We start from the raw sequence: 21,146 nt of genomic DNA, 5'->3' as shown, positions 1-21,146 counted from the left end.
GCGCCTAGAGACCCTTACGGGTGATTGTGCGCTTTACAAATGTGGACTTTACTTTTTTACTTTTTAGCTCAACTGCATCTTTTCATTTTCTGAAGAGGTCAACTTTGTCCATTCGTATGACTTTGTTTTGCATGGTGCAAGACAGGTTTCCCATTTACACAGAATAAATATGGAGATTGTTTAACTTACTCTTCGGAAGCCTATGTATAAGTAGTACAGGAAGGCCAGACTATTTTTTTTGATCTGGTGTTGCTATTCCTGTGTATATTTAGTAATAAAAGATTGAAAATAACAGAATTCTGGTAAAAGTTTGAACTGAATAAGCCATTAATGTTCACTCTGGCAAAGCATTTAAAAAAAAATATATTTCTTTATTGACATTTCAAATTGCAAAAGCAAACCAACCAGAATCACCAACAAGGAGTATTAAATATCAGTGTACAGTACATCAATACATGGTCAACATACCCACACTCCCACCCCTCCTCTTGCTGCAGAGCCAGCATACAGCTCACAGTAACAGTAAGCTTTCTCAATACAAATAATCATATCATCTGGACTATCCAGTATGCAGAGGGAGAGGAGCTGTAAAGCACAAAACCATGCGGTATCAGCTTACAAAATGTAATACAAAATAGAGAATTCAAAACAATCAGCAAAATGCCCAAATATTCCCCCTCCCACCCACTGTCACCCCTGCTTTCATTTGCCTACCAAACTACAATAAATATGATGCTAGTAATCCACAGCCCAGGCTGCACTCAGACCCCATGTACCCCTCATGTCTCTCAGGTCACCCCGTGGGGGTGCCATTACTTGCCCGTCCTATCCATTTGCGCATCTACGTGGTCCGTCACTGCCCTTGGGGTTCCCCGATGGGTTTTCAGTCAAAATATCGAGTTGGAAATGGCGACTTACACTAATATCGAGTTTTAAATATCGCGACACAGAAATATCGACAGCGAGAATATTGTGGTCAAGAATATCAACTTGAAGGTAAGGAATATCTATTTAAAAAATATAGAAGTCATTAATATTGTTGCAAAAATATACTTGTTTACACTGGGACAAGTGGATAGAGGGACAGCCGAGCATGTATAATCTGTAATGGTGTCTCCACTAAATCAGCCAGGTTGGGCTGAAACCCTCTAACGATAAAACGATGACGACTGTATGCTATATGTATGTATGTAATGTAGTTTGGAAAAATAAAAATAAAAAGTATATTGCAATAAAAAAAATACATATCGATTTTTAAATTAGTGTTCTGTATGTTAGTATATATTTTAAATGTATGTGATGTATTGTTTGTAAGAGTATTGTTTATGTTTTTTAATATTTGTGCTCAGTTTTTAGAAGTTATTAATTTTATTTTAATAAAATGTTGTGTTTTTTAGTTCCATAGCAGATTGTGGGTTTATAGGGGTATAGGGCGGGAAGTAATTTAATTATAATAAATGAATGAATATATTTATTTATTAATATCTTTTTTTATTGAGATTTTATAATGTTAACTGTATTTTTATTTTTTTGCGGTAAATTGTGGGTGCCGGTTGTGGGGTTTATAGGGGTAAAGGGTGGAAAGTAATTTATTTTTTAGTTAATGAATAATTAGTTGTTAATTAATATTAATTCATTAATTGACCGTTAATTATGGTAATTGTGTACTTAATTTTAGGTGTAAAGGGTAGGAAGTAATGTTTTTTTAATTAATCAATAATTAGTTATTTAATATTAATTAATTGACATTAAAGGTAATTGTGTATTTTTTTTAGGTGTGGGTTTTAGGGTTTATAGGGGTAAAGGGTGGGAAGTAATTTATTTTTAATTATTGATGATTAGTTGTTAAAATAATATTAATTATTTGACAATTATGTAAATAATTGTGGGGTTAATGATTGATTACTTGATAATTAATATTAATTAATTGATCATTAATTAGTGTAATTGATTATTTTTGTGTGTGGGGGGTTTGGGATTATAGGGGTGAGGGATGGGGAATACATTCATTTTACTTACTTTATAATTAGTTGTTAAATACTATTAGTTATTTAATTGAACACGTTTTTTAATTGTGTAATTAATTTTTTTACAGTTTGATTTTTTGTGTGGGTTATGGGGATTATAGGTGTCAAGGATGGGAAGTTTATTACATTTTACGTGTTGTTTTAATTAGTTTTTTTAATTAATAATATTTGTTTAATTGATAATTAATTATGTTAATGATGCAAATAATTTTTATTTTATTTTTGATGTGAGTTGTGTGGTGTTTTAGGGTAGGAAGAAAATATACTAAATTCATGTAATAATTAATGTTTTTGTTAATAAACAATTTCTAAATAAAAATATTTATTTGAAAATAATTTTTTATTTTATTCAACATAATATTTGTAGGTATTTGTGATATGTATTTAGCATTCAAATATGTTTTTATTTTATTTTATTTGTATTACATATATTTTTATTTTTAAATAATTTGTATTTTTTATTTACTTAAAAAAAATCTTTTGTTGATGATATTTTGTTTGTTTTTAACTTTGAACTGACTAGAGTGAGAATAGTAAATTTTACCCCTCCGCAATCCAACACTTTCCCTATTGATGCACTGACTGGAGTGAGAATAGTACATTTTGTTCCTCCGCTATCCAACACTTTTCCTATTGATACACTGACTGAAGTGGGAATAGTCCATTTCATCCCTCCGCTACACCAAGCAAGCAGAGTGCATAGGTGTCAAGTGACATCAGAAACTACCGTAGACTACAATGGAGGACTTCAGGAAAGATGCCACTGGAGAAGAAGACGAAGGAGTCTGGTTGAACCCAAAGGTGGATTCAAGATGAAATGGTACCTGCAAGCAGAGGGGACAGAGTCTATGCCACTCAGGAGTGACCAAGAGACACGGAAGACGAATGCCCACCGATGTCGGAGATGCAGGAGAGGTTGACAATACCCTTGTAGTTGCAGCTGTGCTGACCTGGCAATGCTGTAGAAGACCAGGAGCTGTCTCATGTCAGATGTTGAGAGCCAGGGCATCCGTGTCCGGCAGGGGCACCAACAAGCCTTAGCAGCGGCAAACAACGTAGTAGACGAAAAAGGTGCAGTGTCGGGACCAGCAAGATCCAAGAGACTCACGAGCAGGTAAACCAGAACAGGCCCTGAGCAAGCAGAGGAGCCCACTCAAGCCCAATAAGACTCTCAAAGGACCCAAGGGCCCAAGTCACAGGAGTCGCAAGAGGACCTCGAGCAGTTCACCAATGAAGAAGGCCCATGGTGCAGAGGAAGCGATGGGGGCAAAGAACTTGGCTGCAGGAGTTGCTTGAGGATGGAGCTTCTTGGAGCCCAAAGAACTCTGGAGGAGAGAGCCAACAAGCCTTGCAACGTAAAGTTGACGTAGTGCACAGGGGTATTGTTCCAGCGGTTCCGACGAGGGATACTGGCCTCAAACCCAGTATGGAGTCAGTGCAGGCCTCGAGGGAGTTGCAGAACAACCACCTGTGTTGCTGAGCCTTTCGGAGTCCGTGGGAGCCCAGGATCAGCAGACCAGTCAGCTGCTTGGTGGTGCCTGTAGATGCAGGGGAGTGACTCCTTCCCTCCAAGGAAGATTTCTCTGCATGTCTTGGATGTCTACGGGCCTGGTGAACAAGCTGTATGTAGCATGGGCACAGACATTGCAACAGACCTGCAGGACAATGAGACTAGGAGCAGCAGGAATCTTCCCCATTGTAATTGTAATCGATTTCCAAAGTGAAGTCCAGAGTGTCCAGACGGTCGAAGTTGAAGTGATGTATGGTTTGAATCTTGTCCCTTGACGAATCTAGGAGCCCACTCACAGGTAATCCCTTAAGTACCCTTAGGTAAAGGTTGGGACGATTCAGGGGTCCCTCCTAGTGGAGGGTCTGGACAGTGGGGAGGATACTCCCATGTCTTTTGTCCAGTTTCACGCCAGAGCTGCAGCTCCCTGAACTGGTTTGAACTGGAGCATGCAAAGAGGGCACCAAAGACTAGTACCGGGAGCACTGAGGGTCTCCCGGAGGGGCTTTACAGTGCATGTAATCATACCTTCCATACCATTTATGGTGTAGGGGTATGATTCCAACATGTTTGATGCCAACATGACAGGGTTCATTACAGTCAGTTTAGAGATGGTCATCGCGTAATGACGCATGGCCACTCCATATGTCCAAATGGCTGATGCACTTACAACCCGGGAGAATGTACTCCAAAGGTTGTAGGGGTGCCCTGCTCATGCATAGGCATCTTCACACATAGAACCAAGCACCCTGCCTTTAGTATTGAAAGGCTTGCATCAGGGGTGGCTTACAGGTTTTAAGTGTAGTGACTTTAGATATAGGGAAACCTATATCAGTCTTAAGTGGTGGTAGCACCAGCATACACAGGCTGCAATGGCAGGTCTGGAGTCACAATTTGAATGGTCTTGCATGGGTGGCATAATACATGCTTCAGCCCATGTGAGATCCATGGTGTACCTATGCCCTGGGTACTTTGGTACCATATACCAGGGACTTACAGCGGTAGCCCAGTAGCCAATCTGGAGTGTACCTAAGTAGTCGCCATGTCTAATTTAGGGAAGAAGCACAAAGACTAGGATCCTGATTAGCAGGATCCCAGGCTGACGAGTCAGAAAAACATAATGACACCAGCAAAAAGTGGGGGTGACCATGAAAGCAGATCCGACTTTCCTACACCCCTGAGTGGGATGGGTATGAACAGACGTGTGTCCATGCCCTCCATGCCACTGGAGTCAAGCTAGCCTGGCTGATGAGGGATGATATCCCAAAACCGGTCCCAGGATGCTTGTTTCTGATCCAGAGAAGGCCTAGTCTGGCAGTTCGGACTGGACTGTTCCCATGAGGAGCAGGGTCAAGACTCATTTACATATGGCTTAGTCAAACTGGTTTAGCATGCTGTGAAAACAAACGATGAATTAAGGCCCAGATCTCTGTATTGGGAGAGAATGTTTGACATTGTTTAGCATTCCGTCCATCAATTGTTCCTTTTAATTTAAGAGTTTTAACCAGTTCAATATATTAGGGCCAAACCACATCTTTCACAGCACTGCAAACAGATATGGCCATGTGATAGTTTAAAAACCTTTTTCTATATCAGTGTATAGTATAGCAGGAGGAGTGTTTCCCTGCTGTTCCTGATCAATAATATGGAAGTGTTGGACCTGTTTCTCCTGGAGATAAACCCACATTGATTTGGATGTGCCAGATCCTTTAGGAACCCCTGTATCCTAATGGCTAAGAGCTTGCTCAGTAACTTCCCATCTGTATTAAGGAGGGATAGCAGATCCGTGGGATCTTTCCCATAATTATGAAAGACCATTATCACCGCCTCTCTCAATGTTTCCGGTTGTAGTTTTATATCATGTTCCGTAATTACAGATAGAAGCTGCAGTGCAAGACTTGTCTTATAAGCTGCACAGAGCTCCATGAGTGGCTATCCAGCTCTGGAGCTTGCCAGGTTAAGCTACATGGAAGTACAGCCTCATGGGGGCCTGCTGCACATGATACTACATTCCTGTGGTCCCTACACTCAGTAGCACAAGGTTGTGCTACATGGAAGTAAAGTCTTGTTCATACCACACTCAGTAACACCAGGCTTAGCTAAAATGTAGTACAGCCTCGTGGGCCCCACACAAAGTAACACCAGGTTGAGCTGCAGGTAAGTACCACATTGTGGGCTCCACACTCAGTAATGTCGGATTAAGTGACATGAAACTAGTGACTCATGGATCAGGTCCTCTCTGCCACCAAGCTGAGCTCTCCAGTACTGCAGCCGCTTGAGTTCCACCCTCATAAAGACCACATTAGGCTCTCCAGTACTGCAGACTCATGGGTCCCACACTCACTTACATCACCTTTAGAGTTATACTAAGATGATTGAAGAGGATTTTAAATTGTAAAAGTATGTTTCAACATAAAAGGAGGCACAGTTAAAGCTACCAGTTACTGGTTAATCTTTTATCTCTTTCCCACAGAAAACCTTGGGCGTAAAGTTGTCATTAAGAAAAACGGGACCCTGAATATCTATATTCTTGTGGATGGATCTCGAAGTGTGCTAGAAGAGACTTTCCTAGAATTTAAAGAGGCTGTTCGATTTTTTGTTAGCTCGGTGAGTCTGAAGCCTCCAAGACCTATTGGTAATTAAATAGAATCCTAGTAGTGGTGTGGTGGTGGTGATGCTCCTCTTCTTCCTACAACTGACACATGTTTAATTTACTCTCTCAACAACTATCCTCTCTTCTCCAGTAACTTTCTATGTCCTATATGCATCCTCTCTGTTTTCCAGCTGTTTTTCTCCCAACATAAATCCTCTCAACTCTAATCATAATCACATGCATCGTCTCCCCAGCATCCACCCTGTCTTCCCTGTTTAGTTCTCTCCATTAATTCTCTCTTCCCTTAAAACTATCCCACTTCTAGTCCTTCCTCTTCCTCTCTGCTATACCTATCCCCACTCCACAGTCCATCTTTCCTCCTAACTTTATCCTATATCCTTTCCCAATCACATGCTTTTATCCTAAGTCCATCAATAATATTTATTGCTTCTCTCATAGGGGATTTCCATGTATAGTCATAAGCAGGACCCTGGAGCACTTTTTCCAATAAATCTTCCTGAATGCTGAAATTCGCCTTTCTTCAGGAAGGACTTGAAAAGTCACATAAGAAAGTCACAATGCAGCCTAAAGGACAAGACTACAGTGCCCAGAATTCTTCATCTTGAAGGGGCAAAATGAGGGACTCCAAGGAAACATGCACCTAATGCATAAATACATTTGTAAGAGCACAGTAAAAGAACTTTCACAAACCTTTTTCTTAAGAGAGAAACTGAGATGAAGAGGTGCAGGGTAATGTAGCCCATAGACTGCCATTATAGGTAAAGAAAAAGGAGACTGTGGCTTTAAGAACAGTAATATCCTGTCATACTTAGCCTGAGGCAGTTACCTCAGTTCTTTTTTCCGGCATCTGCTGACAGAACCCTTGAAGCATGGAGGTTGACCTTTTTAGGTTTTTTAATTAAAATAGTACTTTAAAGTTCAGTGTTTTTTGATTCACTCAACATCTTTTGTCTTTCTCTATTGAGTAATCAATTAATCAGAGTACTTGTAAAGCGCGCTACTTACCAGTGAGGGTCTCAAGGCGCTGAGGGGAGGGGGGTGCCGCTACTGCTCGAAGAGCCAGGTCTTGAGGAGTCTTCTGAAGGTGAGTAGGTCTTAGGTCTGCCATAGGTGGGTAGGGAGGGTGTTTCAGGTCTTGGCGGCGAGGTAGGAGAAGGATCTGCCGCCTGAGGTCTTTCGTTGGATGCGGGGGACAGCGGCGAGGGTGAGGCTGGCAGAGCGGAGCTGGCGGGTGGGGTTGTAGAAGCTAAGTCTGCTGTTCAGGTAGGCTGGTCCGGCATTGTGGAGTGCTTTGTGTGCTTTGGTGAGGAGCTTGATGGTGATCCTCTTATCGATGGAGAGCCAGTGTAGGTCTCTCAGGTGGGGGGTGATGTGGCTGCGGCGGGGGACGTTTACGATCAGTCTGGCGGAGGCGTTTTGGATGCGTTGTAGTCATTGTAGGTGTTTGGCTAGGATTCCTGCGTAGAGTGCATTGCCGTAGTCCAGTCTGTTGCTGACGACGGCCTGTGTCACTGTTCTTCTTGTTTCGGTCGGGATCCACTTGTAGATCCTGCGGAGCGTGCGGAGGGTGTTGAAGCAGGAGGAGGAGACGGCGTTGACCTGCTTAGACATGGAGAGGGAAGATTTGAGGATGAATCCTAGGTTGGGTGCATGGTCGGTGGGTGTCGGTGCTGTTCCCAGTGTGGTCGGCCACCATGAGTCATCCCAGGCTGAGGGGGTGGGTCCGAGGATGAGGACCTCGGTCTTATCGGAGTTCAGTTTCAGACGGCTGCTCCTCATCCAGTCGGCGACGGCCTTCATTCCCTCGTGGAGGTTTGTTTTGGCAGTGTGTGTGTCCTTGGTGAGGGAGAGGATGAGCTGGGTGTCGTCGGCGTAGGAGATGATGTTGAGGTCGTGATGGCGGGCCACTTGTGCGAGGGGGGCCATGTAGACGTTGATCAGCGTCGGGCTGAGGGATGAGCCCTGGGGGACGCCGCAGATAATGTTGGTGGCTTTGGATCGGAAGGGTGGGAGGCGGACGTTCTGGGTTCTGCCGGAGAGGTAGCATGTGGTTCAGTCAAGGGCCTTCTCTTGGATTCTGGCTTCTTGGAGGCGTGTCTTTAGAGTGCGATGGCAGATTGTGTCGAAGGCAGCTGACAGGTCCAGGAGGATGAGGGCTGATGTTTTGCCATTGTCTAGTTGGCGCCTGATGTCGTCTGTGGCGGCGATGAGGTTGTGCTGTGGTTTCGTCTGAATCCGGACTGGGACGAGTCCAAGATGTTGTTTTCTTCGAGGTGGCAGGCCAATTGCCTGTTGACGATTTTCTCGATGATCTTTGCCGGGAAAGGAATCAGGGAGTTGGGCCGGAAGTTCTTAAGGTCCTTGGGGTCCGCCTTGGGCTTCTTGAGGAGGGCTTTGATTTCGGCGTGCTTTCAGATTTCCGGGAATGTCGCTGTTTCGAAGGAGATGTTGATGACCTTCCGTAGTTATGGTGCGATGGCTGCATCTGCTTTGTTTAATATGTGGTGTGGGCACGGGTCTGACGGAGATCCTGAGTGGATGGAGTTCATGACCTTGCGTGTCTCGGCGTCGTTGACGTTGGACCAGGAGGTCATGCGGTTTGGCGCTGGTGGTGCTCGTAGGGGAGGTGGAGTCTGGCGTAGTCGGGGTGGTCATGGTGTTGAAGCTGTCATGGATGTCAGCGATCTTGCGGTAGAAGAAGGTGGCCAGTGAGTCGCACAGTTCTTGTGAGGGCGGGATGTCGTTGGCATTGGCGCTGGGGTTGGAGAGTTCTTTTACGATGCTGAAGAGCTCTTTGCTGTTGTGTGCGTTGTTATCCAAGCGGTCTTTGAAGGAGGATCTCTTGGCTGATCTGATGAGGTGGTGATGTTTGCGGGTGGCGTCCTCGTGGGCTGCGTGGTTGTCCGGTGTGCATTCGTGGAGCCATTTCTTCTCCAGTTTCCGGCATGCGCGTTTGGAGGTCTGGAGCTCCTCGGTGAACCAGGTGGCTCTCTTGCTGGCGTGGCTGTTGGAGGGTTTCTTGAGTGGGGCGAGGGTGTTGGCGCACTCGTCGATCCACTGTCTGAGGTTGTGGGCTGCGGCGTCTGGGTTGGTGGGGTCGGTGGGTGGGTTCTGGGTGAGGGTGGTGATCAGCTGGTCTTCGGTGACTTTGCTCCAGCAGCGGTGAGGCAGTTGTTGGGTGTGGTGGTGCGTGGTTTGTTTCTTGAAGGTGAAATGGATGCAGGTGGTTCGTCCAGTGGAATTCGGTGTTGTGGTCGAAGGCGATGTGGGTGCTTGTGGAGAAGATGGGGTCCAGCGTGTGGCCGGCAGCGTGAGTGGGTGTGGTGACGAGTTGTCTGAGGCCGAGGTTGGCAAGGTTGTCGATTAGCGTGGCGGAGTTGTCGTCGTTGTTGTTCTCGAGGTGGAAGTTCAGGTCCCCGAGGAGGATGTAGTCCGTGGAGGCGAGTGCGTGGGTGCTGGCGAGTCGCTGAACTGAGCGCAGGGTCTGGGGGGTCTGTAGACGAGTGTTCCTCTGAGAGTGGTGTTGGGGTCGGTGTGGATCCGGAAGTGCAGGTGTTCGGCGGTGTTGAGGTTGTATTCTGCGTGGGGGTGGACATGTGGATGATGGCTATTCCTCCTCCGATTCCGTTGGCGCGATCCCTGTGGGTGATCTTGTAGCCGTCCAGGATGGCTATGGCGATGTTGGGCGCCGAGGAGTCGTTCCACCAGGTCTCGGTTAGGAAGGCCACGTCTGGGGCGGAGGTGTCGAGCAGATCCAGGAGCTCGACGGCGTGTTTGCGTGCGGAGCGGGTGTTGAGAAGTAAGCAGCGGAGGTGGTTGGGTCCAGTTCTTGGAGGTTTGGTGGCTCTGTCGCAGGTGAGGCTGCTGGTGCTGCAGGAGAAGGGTCTGTGGACCGTTTCGGGGCGGCCTGGAAGCAGGTGTGGTTTTGGCCAGCGTTTAGTGCGTGGAGGGTGCTTAGCGGAGTCTGGTGCTGTGGTGTTCGCGGGGTCCAGGGGTTTCGGCGCTGGGCGTGGTCCAGGCGCGGACGGGCTCGGCGCGCCAGCGGCGCGCCCGCTGTGCGTGTCCGCTACATGATAACACAGTGTCCGGCATATATGGGGAGGTGGGAGGGAGGAGCAGCTGGGAGGCGGGAGCAGCGAGTGGGCAGGGGGCGGCGAAAGAGTGGGACAGAAAGCAGAATGGGGCGCAAAGAGGGGCAAAACAGTGGCACAGAGGGCATAATGGGTCACAACAGAGGGGAAAAACGAGTGGTACAGAAGCAAAAAAGGGGCACAGAGAGGGGAAAAATGAGTGTCACAGAGAGCAAAAACGGAGCACAAAGGAGGGGAAGACAGTGGCACAGAGGGCAAAACGGGGCACAACAGAGGGGAAAAACGAGTGGCACAGAAGCAAAAACGGGGCACAGAAAGGGGGGAAAATCTGTCACAGAGGGCAAAACGGGGCACAACAGTGGGGAAAAACAAGTGGCACAGAGAGCAAAAACGGGGCACACGGAGGGGGAAAAACAGTGGCATAGAGGACAAAATGGGGCACCACAGAGGGGAAAACGGGTAGCACAGAAGCAAAAGCGGGACACAGAGAGGGGGAAAACAGTGGCACAGAGGGCAGAAGCGGGGCACAGAAACGGGGGTAGAGCTCACTTACCAGCGGGTACTCGGCAGTGGCAGCAGGAGCACACAGGCGGCGCTGCGTGGATGGGGAGCGACCTACCAGGAGGGTCAGGGGTCAGTGATTTCCTGACAGGAAAAAGGTATTCTGTCTAAAATGCCTTCTCTTTTCAACAAATGTCCTTGCTGTAGCATGAAACAGACCAAACCAGAACCCCACAAGGTCTGTAGCATCTGCCTATCATCTTCTCACCTTCCTGCCTCCTGTGACATCTGCAAGACCTTCTCCAGACGAACCCTCTGTGACAGGGAGAAATTTTGCCTGCAGGGAAGGAAAGAAAGAAGAAGATAGCAAGAAGCCAGTGGGACCTCCGAGTGAGGGGGTGGTAGTTATTCCACCAGAGCTCTTCCCTCAGCTTCCAGTGGTTGGGGGAGGTCTAAGAGGCGTTTTCTCAGAAGAAAACGCTATCGGTCCCGGTTGATGTCAAGGCTGTCTACGTTGAGAGGAGGTATGGCGCTGACTTGCTCGCCATCATTGACTGGCTCAAAGCCGCATAAACATCAATGCTCGAAATAAAAGGGACATCGAGACCTGCTTCACACCACCAACCGATATCAAGAGTTACATCGACGTCAAGGGATTCCAACTCCCCATCGCCGAGAGGTCGGCGGTCGAGATCCAAAGGCACAAGAGAGAGGTTGACATTAAGAAGCCGCTCGGCATCAAGATCGAGCCTTCATTGACAAGGGTCAATTTTGAGAAGCAGATCAACGTCAAAAACGAGTCGGCAACATGTAGACGTCAAGAAAGTCATCAACGTCGAGGAGACTGCGGAAACCCACCAAAAAAAGGAGAATCCAATCATCATCCGATTCTCACTCCAGGTCTCCATCTCTGGTAGAAGTATCCTCTTTAGGCCTTTGCAGTAAAATTTGCTCCGTTTGTGGAGTTTGCAGAGTTTTCTGCACTTCACAGAATATTCCGCTTCGCGATGTGCAGCAGAGTTTTTTCCCCACTCGAGATATCAAACGGTAAGTTCGAGAATGGTAAGTTCACGAGCGGGAGCTGCCGCTCGGGTAGAATTTCTACCCAAACGGCAGGAATACCAGCACAAACTGCAGTTCTCACTGCACTCCGCCACTCGCGGAACTTCGCAGAGTTTTTTGTAACTTCGCGGAGTTTTGCATAAGAAAACTCTGTGAACTACGCCCAAGCCTGATCCTCTTCTCCCATTCCGGTATCTTCTCGCACTGGCTTCCTGGCTCTGGCAGCTCCTCTGACTCTGGCACTACCAACTCCTCCTCCTCTTCTGGTCCCTCAAACACCAGTTTGACCACCACCAGCTCCACCAGCACCTTTGATTCCACCTCCTGCGGTGCCGCAGGTTCCTATCACACCAGTTCCTAAGAGATTGTGTATAAGGATAAACTATTGCTCTCGCCATGGTCACCATTCTCCTGGATGGTCTCCTACTAGATCACAACACTCTTGTTCACTTCACAGCTCTCATCACAGATCAAGATCACGTTCCCACCGCCATCGCCATGGGGATCCGTCCTCTTCCACCAGGGACTACTCTCCTACCTTGTTGAACTCATCTCAACCTCGGTCCTCACCAATTGATGACATCAACACTTTTAGGAGGTTCTGGTTCGAGACGCAACTAAATTAAATATACCTATGGTGGTTCCCACTCCCATCGACGTCAGTGATCTTTGAAACACTTCACCAACCCACGGCCTCAAAACCTTTACTACTGCTAGTGCCGGGTCTCCTTGAGCCAGCCATGGAATTGTTCCTCACTCCAGCTGTAGCAAAGTCAGCACGCTCCACAAGAAATACCGCCCTCTGGAGCAAGATCCAAATCTCATGCCATGTCTCCATCAGCTATTTCTCTCCTGGATCAGGACAGCAAAAGGTTTGACTCGGCTGCAACGTCTGCAACACAGTGGTTACATCCATGAAAGCGGTTAGGGCCACAGCCCTCGTAGGAAGATACGATCGAGCCTTGTGGGATTCCATTCTCCACTTTCCTGATCACCTTCCAAAAGAACACCGGAAGGGTTTTCCTGGAAATCGTCCAGCAGGGAGCCATGGTCTCCAACCAGATCATCTGTTACTGTCAAGTGGGATTCCTTACGCAGACATGCATGGTTCCGACTAAGATCACTGAAGCCTGACGCTCAGTTACGTTTTCAGAACGTACCTTTTTTGGGATCCACTCTGTTCAGCTCGCACGCCGATGACGAAATGGCGAGGATGAAGACAGGGATGGATACTTTGAAAGCAGTAGGGCTAGAGAAATCGAAAGAACAGCGCTGTTCGTTCTGGCGTTTCCTTTTGCAGAGGGTTCAAACCACTCAATGGCAGTCCAGGAGATCACAACAGTATCAAAGGTCCTACCAGCCTCAGCACACGCAGCAGAGGGGACGTGCTACACAGCAAGCTAACCAAGGGAGCCAACAACCTACGGCATCAAAACCCAATCAATCAATCAATCACTGCATTTCTAAAGCACGCTACATACCACGAGGGTCTCAAGGCGCATGGGGTGGCTGCTACTGATCGAAGAGCCAGGTCTTGAGAAGTCTTCTGAAGGCCAGCAGGTTCTGGGTCTGTCGTAGGTTGGTAGGGAGAGAGTTCCAGGTTTTGGTGGCGCGGTAGGAGAAGGATCTGCCGCCGGCGGTGGTCTTCCGGATGTGGGGAACTGAGGCGAGGGCGAGGCTGGCAGAGCGGAGGCTGCGGGTGGGGGTGTGGAAGCTGAGTCGGTCGTTGAGGTATGTATGTCCGGTGTTGTATAGTGCTTTGTGTGTGTGGATGAGGAGTTTGAGGGTGATCCTCTTGTTGACGGGGAGGCAGTGTAGGCTTCTCAGATGGGGTGTGATGTGACTGTGTCGGGGGGTGTTAAGGATCAGTCGTGCCGAGGCGTTCTGGATTCGTTGTTGTCGTCTCAGGAGCTTGGTTATTTTTCCTGAGTAGAGGGCGTTCCCGTAGTCGAGTCTGCTGGTGACGAGGGCCTGGGTGACGTTTTTTCTCGTGTCGGGGGGGGGATCCATTTGAAGATCCTGCGAAACATTCGGAGGGTGTTGAAGCAGGATGCGGAGACGGCGTTGACTTGCTTGGTCATGGAGAGGGCGGAGTCGAGGATGACCCCCAGGTTGCGTGCGTGGTCGGTGGGTTCCGGGGCAGTGCCTAGCGATGTGGGCCACCAGGAGTCATCCCATGCTGATGGGGTGGGTCCGAGGATGAGGACCTCCGTTTTGTCTGAATTCAGCTTCAGTCTGCTGTCCTTTATCCAGTCGGCGACGGCCTTCATTCCTCTGTGGAGATTGGCTTTGGCGGTGTGGGGGTCTTCGGTGAGGGAGATGATCAGCTGGGTGTCGTCGGCGTAGGAGATGATGTTGAGGCTGTGTTGTCGTGCTATGTGGGCGAGCGGTGCCATGTATATATTGAACAGCGTGGTTTTCGACCGGAAGGGTGGGATGCAGATGCTCTGGGTTCTGCCGAGGAGGAAGGATGTGGTCCAGGCCAGGGCCTTCTCTTGGATTCCGGTGTCGTGGAGGCGTGCTGTTAGGGTGCGGTGGCAGACCGTGTCGAAGGCTGCTGATAGGTCCAGGAGGATGAGGGCGGCTGTTTCTCCCTTGTCCATCAGGCTCCTGATGTCGTCGGTGGCGGCGATGAGGGCGGTCTCGGTGCTGTGGTTACTGCGAAAACCGGAATGGGAAGGATCCAGGATATTGTTTTCTTCGAGGTAGCAGGTTAACTGTTTGTTGACAATCTTCTCTGTCACATTTGCCGGGAACGGAAGCAGGGAGATGGGCCGGAAGTTCTTGAAGTCCTTGGGGTCCGCCTTGGGTTTCTTCAGTAGGGCGTTGATCTCTGCGTGCTTCCAGTTTTCCGGGAAGGTTGCTGTTTCGAAGGAGATGTTGATTGCTTTCCGGAGGTGGGGCGCGATGGTGGTGCTGGCTTTGTTAAAGACATGGTGAGGGCAGGGGTCGGAAGGGGATCCGGAGTGGATGGAGTTCATGGTTTTGATGGTGTCTTCGTCGCTGACGGTGGACCAGGCGGTCAGGCGGCTGTTGCGGGTGGAGGTCGCGGGTTTGGTGGTCTCGGTGGTGGGTGCGGGGGTGGAGGAGTTGAAGCTGTCGTGGATGTCGGTGATCTTGCGATGAAAGAAGGAGGCCAGGGAGTCGCACAGGTCCTGCGATGGTGGGATGTCGTTGGTGTTGGAGCTGGGGTCAGAGAGTTCTTTCACGATGCTGAAGAGCTCTTTGGTGTTGTGTGCGTTGTTGTCTAGGCGGTCCTTGAAGGCGGTCCTCTTGGTGGTCCTGATCAGTTGGTGGTGTCTGCGGGTGGCGTTCTTGAGGGCTGTGTGGTTGTCTGGTGTTCAGTCGTGGAGCCATTTCTTCTCCAACTTCCGGCAGGTGCGCTTGGATGTCCGGAGTTCTTCGGTGAATGAGGCGGCTGTTTTGTTGGTGTGGTTAGTTGTGGAGGTCTTGAGAGGGGTGAGGGTGTTGGCCCAGTCGCTGATCCACTGTTTGAGGTTGGTTGCGGCGGTGTCGGGGTCGATGGGGTCTGCGGGTGGTGTCAGGGCAAGGGTGATTGTCAGTTGGTCCTTGGTGACCTTGCCCCAGCAGCGGCGTGGCAGCTGGTGGTGTGTGGTGGGTTTCCTGAAGGTGAAGTGGACGCATCTGTGGTCGGTCCAGTGGGGTTAGGTGGTGTGGTTGAAGAAGACGTGGGGGCTTGCGGAGAAGATGGGGTCCAGCGTGTGTCTGGCAGCATGGGTGGGGGTCGTTACGAGCTGAGTTGAGTCCGAGGTTTCCGAGGTTGTCGATGAGGGCGGCGGAGTTGGTGTTGTTGTTGTTTTTGAGGTGGAAGTTAAGGTCTCCGAGGAGGATGTAGTCCCTGGAGGCGAGGGCATGGGTGCTGATGAGGTCGCCCTCCCCTCCGCTGACTACATCCTCCTAGGGGACCTCAACTTCCACGTGGAGAACAACAAGGACAACAACACCACCACCCTGCTGGACAACCTCACCAACCTCGGACTCAAGCAACTGGTGAACACCCCCACCGACTACGCCGGCCACACGCTCGACCGAGTCTTCTCCTCCAGCAAGTACATCTCCTTCAGCCATTCCACCGGACTTCATTGGACTGACCACAGCTGCGTCCACTTCAGCTTCAGAAGAACCACGACCCACCACCACCTGCAACAGGTTCCTCGCAGGAACTGGAACAAGATCACCGCTGCTCAGCTCACCACCTCCCTCAGCCAGAACCCTCCAGCCAGAACAACGGACCCCAACGTAGCAGCACACAACCTCACATAGTGGATCACCAACTGCGCAGACGACCTCGCACCACTGAAGACCCCTCCCAGTGGACACGGCAGCAAGAAAGCCCCTTGATTCACCGACGAACTTAAGAACTCCAAGAAGAACTGCCGCACCCTCGAGAAAGCCTGGCGCAACGAACAGACCACAGACAACATGACTGCCCTGAAGCACGCCACCCGCAAACACCACCAGCTGATACACACCACCAAGAAGACAGCATTCAAAGAACGACTGGACAACAACTCCCACAACAGCAAGGAACTCTTCAGCATCGTCAAAGAGCTCTCCAACCCCAGCGCTGGAAACAACGACATCACTCCCTCGCAAGACCTCTGCGACTCACTCGGCTCGTTCTTCCACCGCAAGATCACCGAAATACACAACAGCTTCGGCGCACCAACCACGCACCCAACCACCAAACCAATGCCCCCCACCACCACCCTCTACCCCTGGACCCCGGTCAGCACCGAATACACCACTCGCACGATGAACACCATCCACTCCGGATCCCCTATCGACCCCTGCCCCACCACGTCTTCAACAAGGCCAACTCCATCATCGCACCCCATCTCCGGGACATCATCAACGCCTCCTTCAACACTGCCGCCTACCCAGAAAGCTGGAAGCACGCAGAACTCAGCGCTCTCCTGAGAAAACCAACAGCGGACCCCACCTACCTCAAGAACTTCCGCCCCATCTCGCTCCTCCCTTTTCCAGCTTGCCGCCTTCCTCGAGACGAACGGATCCCTCGACCACTCGCAGTCCGGCTTCCGAGCCAACCACAGCACCGAGACCGCCCTCATCACAGCCACCGACGACATCAGATCCCTGCTCGACAACAGGGAAACAGCGGCCCTCATCCTCCTGGACCTCTCCGCAGCGTTTGACACTGTCTGCCACCGCACCCTAGTGCAACGCCTCAGCAACGTCGGAATCCATGAGAAGGCACTGGAGTGGATCATCTCGTTCCTCGCCGGAAGAACCCAGAGAGTCCGCCTCCCCCCGTTCATATCCGAGGCCACAGAAGTCATCTGCGGCGTACCACAGGGATCACCACTCAGCCCCACCCTATTCAACGTCTACATGAGCCCCCTCGCAGCCATCACACGCCAACACAACCTCAACATCATCTCCTACGCCGACGACACCCAGCTGATCCTCTCCCTCACCAACGACCCAGCCACCGCCAGAACCAGCCTACATGAAGGGATAAAAGACGTCGCCGAGTGGATGAAGAACAGCCGTCTTAAACTGAACTCAGACAAGACGGAAGTCCACATCCTGGGGTCATCACCCTCTGGCTGGGACGACTCCTGGTGGCCCCCTGCCCTGGGCACCACTCCCAAGCCAACGGACCACACTCGCAACCTGGGCTTCATCCTGGACTCCTCCCTCTCGATGACCAGACAAGTCAACGCTGTCTCATCATCGTGCTTCAACACCCTGCTCATGCTCCGAAAGATCTTCCGATGGATCCCCACCGAAACCAGGAAGACGGTCACCCAGGCACTCGTCACCAGCCGACTGGACTACGGAAACACCCTCTACGCCGGAACCACAGCCAAACTTCAGAAAAGACTCTAACGCATCCAGAACGCCTCCGCACGACTCATCCTGGACATTCCCCGTCACAGCCACATCTCCGGCCACCTGAGAGACCTGCACTGGCTCCCCGTCAGCAAGAGGATCCCGTTCAGACTCCTCACCCGCGCACACCCACGCACACCGCCTGACCTTCTACATGCCCACCCGCCAGCTACGGTCGACCAGCCTCGCCCTCGCCGCCGTTCCATGCATCCGCAGAGCCACCGCCGGAGGAAGATCCTTCTCACACCTGGCAGCCAAGACATGGAACTCCCTCCCCATCCACCTTCGGCGAACCCAGGACCACCTAACCTTCAGGAAGCTACTCAAGACCTGGCTTTTCGAGCAGTAGCGGACCCCTCTCCCCCAGCACGTTGAGACCCTTCTGGGTGAGTAGGGCGCTATACAAATGTCATGATTGATTGATTGGTCGTGGTCCGAGGGGTCTGTAGACGAGTGTTCCTCTGAGGGTCGTGTTGGGGTCGGTGTGGATCTGGAAGTGCATGTGTTCGGCAGAGGTGAGGGTGTCGTCGGTGTTGGTTGAGACTCTGAGGGTGTCTTTGTGAATGATGGCGATTCCCCCACCAACTCCGTTGGCGCGGTCTCTGCGGGAGATCTTGTAGCCCTGTGAGATGGCTAAGGCGATGTCCGGTGCTGAGGTGGCGTTCAGCCAGGTCTCCGTCAGGCAGGCGACGGGAAGGCGTCAGGAAGGCGACGTCGGGTGCTATGGAGTCAAAGAGGTCCCAGAGTTCGATGGCGGGCTTGCGGGCAGAGCGGGTGCTGAGGAGGATGCATCTGAGGTGGTTGAGTTCTCTGGTTGGTGGTTTGGCGGGTCGGATGCTGATGAAGCTGCAGTTCCGGCAGGTGAAGGGTCCTTGGGTGTGCTTCAGGGTTGCCTGGCAGCAGGGGTGGTCTCATCCGGTGTTGAGTTCATGGAGGGTGCTCGAGTCGTAGTGCAGTCTGGTGTTGCGGCGGGCGCGGGGTCCAGGGGTTCTGGCGCTGGGCGCGGTGCAGGCGCGGACAGGCGCAGACAGGCTTGCCTTTGCTGCGCCAGCGGCGCACCCGCTGCGCGTGTCTGCTGCGCTTCCGCACAGCGTCCTCCATAAGATGCCAAGTGGGAGGGAGGAGCAGCTGGGAGGCGGGAGCGGGGCGGCCAATGGGCGAGGGCACGGGACACAGAGGCAAAAGGGGGCGGGCCGCAGGGGAGCAGCGGCGGGGAGCGGGGGGGCACAGAGAGAAGGGGCGCAGAAATGGATTGCCTAAACAAAACAAGATGCAAGCACAGTTGGGAAGTGACAGAAGTCAGAACAGAGGAAACAAAAAGAAAGAAAAACAGATACCCGGGGCACACTGGCGGCGAGCCCTAGGCAGCGGCAGCAGTAGGGAGAGGTCACGGACACAGACACCAAGTAGGAGCCGTGCGGCGTGGGGAGCGACCAGGGACAGGTCACCCAGAATCCTTTCTTCCCCCTCTTTCGTTACCCACTCCGGTAGGGGAAAGCACTGTAAATTATCTGATAGGGTGGCAATGCATAACAGCAGACGCCTGGGTCTTGAATATTGTCAAAAATGGCTATTGTCTCAGATTCACTACCCCACCACCAGATATTCCACTGAGGTCATCAATGTCTCGCCTTGACCTTCTGGAGGAGGAAGTCAACACTCTGTGTCACAAGAAAGCGGTGGAATCTGTCTCCCAAAGCCAATGAGGACAGGGTATTTACTCCAGGTATTTCCTTGTGCCGAAGAAGGGCAAGCAAGAGTTCAGGCCCATTCTCGACCTCCGATTTGAAAGGAACCGTTCAGGGTGCTGGTGTTACATCAAATATACCCTCAACTTCAAAAGGAAGACTGGCTTTGCTCAATAGACCTGCACAATGTTTATTTCCAGATTTCCATCATAAAGTTGCATCGGAAATTCCTCAGATTTGACTTGGGACATAGCCACTACCGTTTGGGCTAAAGTCAGCACCCAGGACATTTTCCAAATGCCAGACTGTGGTGGCAGCACATCTGTGAAAACACAGGATCTTACTCTATCCTTATCTGGACAACACGCTGACATCCTTCTTCCCAAAAGCCCAATTGCATATCCAACATTGGTTGGGTCTTCACGTCAATTTTCAAAACTCCATGTCAACACCAGTCCATATGTTGCACTACTTAGGAGCTGCTTTTGACACACTACAGGAAAAGTGTGATAGCCCATCCAACAGTCCGCATAGTCTCCTCGCTCCTCAGCTTGATGGCCTCCTACGTATTTCTGACTCCCAGTGCTCACCTGCACATGCACCCTCTCCAGGAGTGCTAGGAGGTTCAGTGGACAGTTCTCAGTGAAGAAGGAGGAGAAGATCACCCTATCCACTGTTGCTGTCAGATCACCCCAGTGGTAGTGTTCCTCCATAAAATCTACTGCAAAGAATGCCTTTTTACCACTAGGACCCAACACAGACCATTGTGACGGATGCCTTTCTGCTCGGGTAGGGAGCAAACATGGGTCACCTGCAAATACAAGGAATATGGTCTTCAAAGGAAAAGACATATTACATCAACCTCCTCGACCTCCGTTCAGTTCACCTGGCACTCAAGACGTTCCATCCTTCATTCACGACCAACACTCTGCTTGTTCAGACGGACAATACAACCACCATGTACTACCTGAACAAGCTGGGGGCTACATGGTCCAAAGCCCTGTCACAAGAAGCTCAAATGATCTGGCACTGACTCCCCACAAAGAAGCTGACGATCTCCTGCCAGATGTTCAGAATGTCCAGGAAGACGTGCTCAGCAGGTCTCTCAATGAAAACCACTAGTGGGTGCTGAACAAAGAGGTCGTACAAGATATCTTCGGCTTTTTTCATTTTTTCAGAAAAACTGCAAAATGACAATTTATGAGAAGAGTAACTCCTGATCCGAGTTGAAGGGCACGTTAAATGGCTCAGTGGTAGCATATTTAGGATGCATCCCCGAGCCACCTCAGAATCTAGGCACCACTTATCGGCGCAGGAGAACTATTTCAAGATTCATGGGAAATTTTATAGGCATGTATACATGTACACATTCACCTTCACAGACTAAAAATAATCTGTTCTCTTGTTTCTGCTGATCTACTCAGAGTGACTTTCCTTGCACTGGTCTTTTCCCCTCTTGACTTTAGCAGCTTTCTTTTGGCTGGAGTTCCTTAGTCTTCACTGATCCCTCTCAAAGTGTTACTCCACTCCGCGGAGAGATTAGTCTTCTTTTCTGGTAAATTATATTACATCTTCTCTCCTCTTTGGAATCTACATTTGCTTCCCCTTTCATCCAGAATTAAATTCAAAATGTGTTGCCTTATCCACAAGCCCATGGTAACTCTACTGCCTACATATCCTCCCTTCCTGTCATGTTCCGCCTGGCAGGGTGTTCAACGACCCGAATCCCGCGCTCCTAACGCATCAGAATGACGGCGAACTACAACTCCCGTCATGCTG

The 21,146-nt window shown here is 50.3% G+C and overlaps 1 protein-coding gene across 1 annotated transcript in view; it reads left to right on the top strand.

Moving 5' to 3' along the window:
• The window catches only part of C2 (complement C2), a 658,041-nt gene that overhangs the window by 160,654 nt on the left and 476,241 nt on the right, over positions 1-21,146 (top strand). The window contains exon 6 of the mRNA XM_078645909.1: positions 6,008-6,141. Coding sequence (XP_078502035.1) covers positions 6,008-6,141 — 134 coding nt within the window. The remainder of the gene's footprint in view (positions 1-6,007; positions 6,142-21,146) is intronic.

Source organism: Lissotriton helveticus, chromosome 5_1 (genome assembly GCF_964261635.1).
Source record: "Lissotriton helveticus chromosome 5_1, aLisHel1.1, whole genome shotgun sequence".
Classification (NCBI taxonomy): domain Eukaryota; kingdom Metazoa; phylum Chordata; class Amphibia; order Caudata; family Salamandridae; genus Lissotriton; species Lissotriton helveticus.
This window is presented reverse-complemented; position numbering and strand designations above follow the sequence as displayed.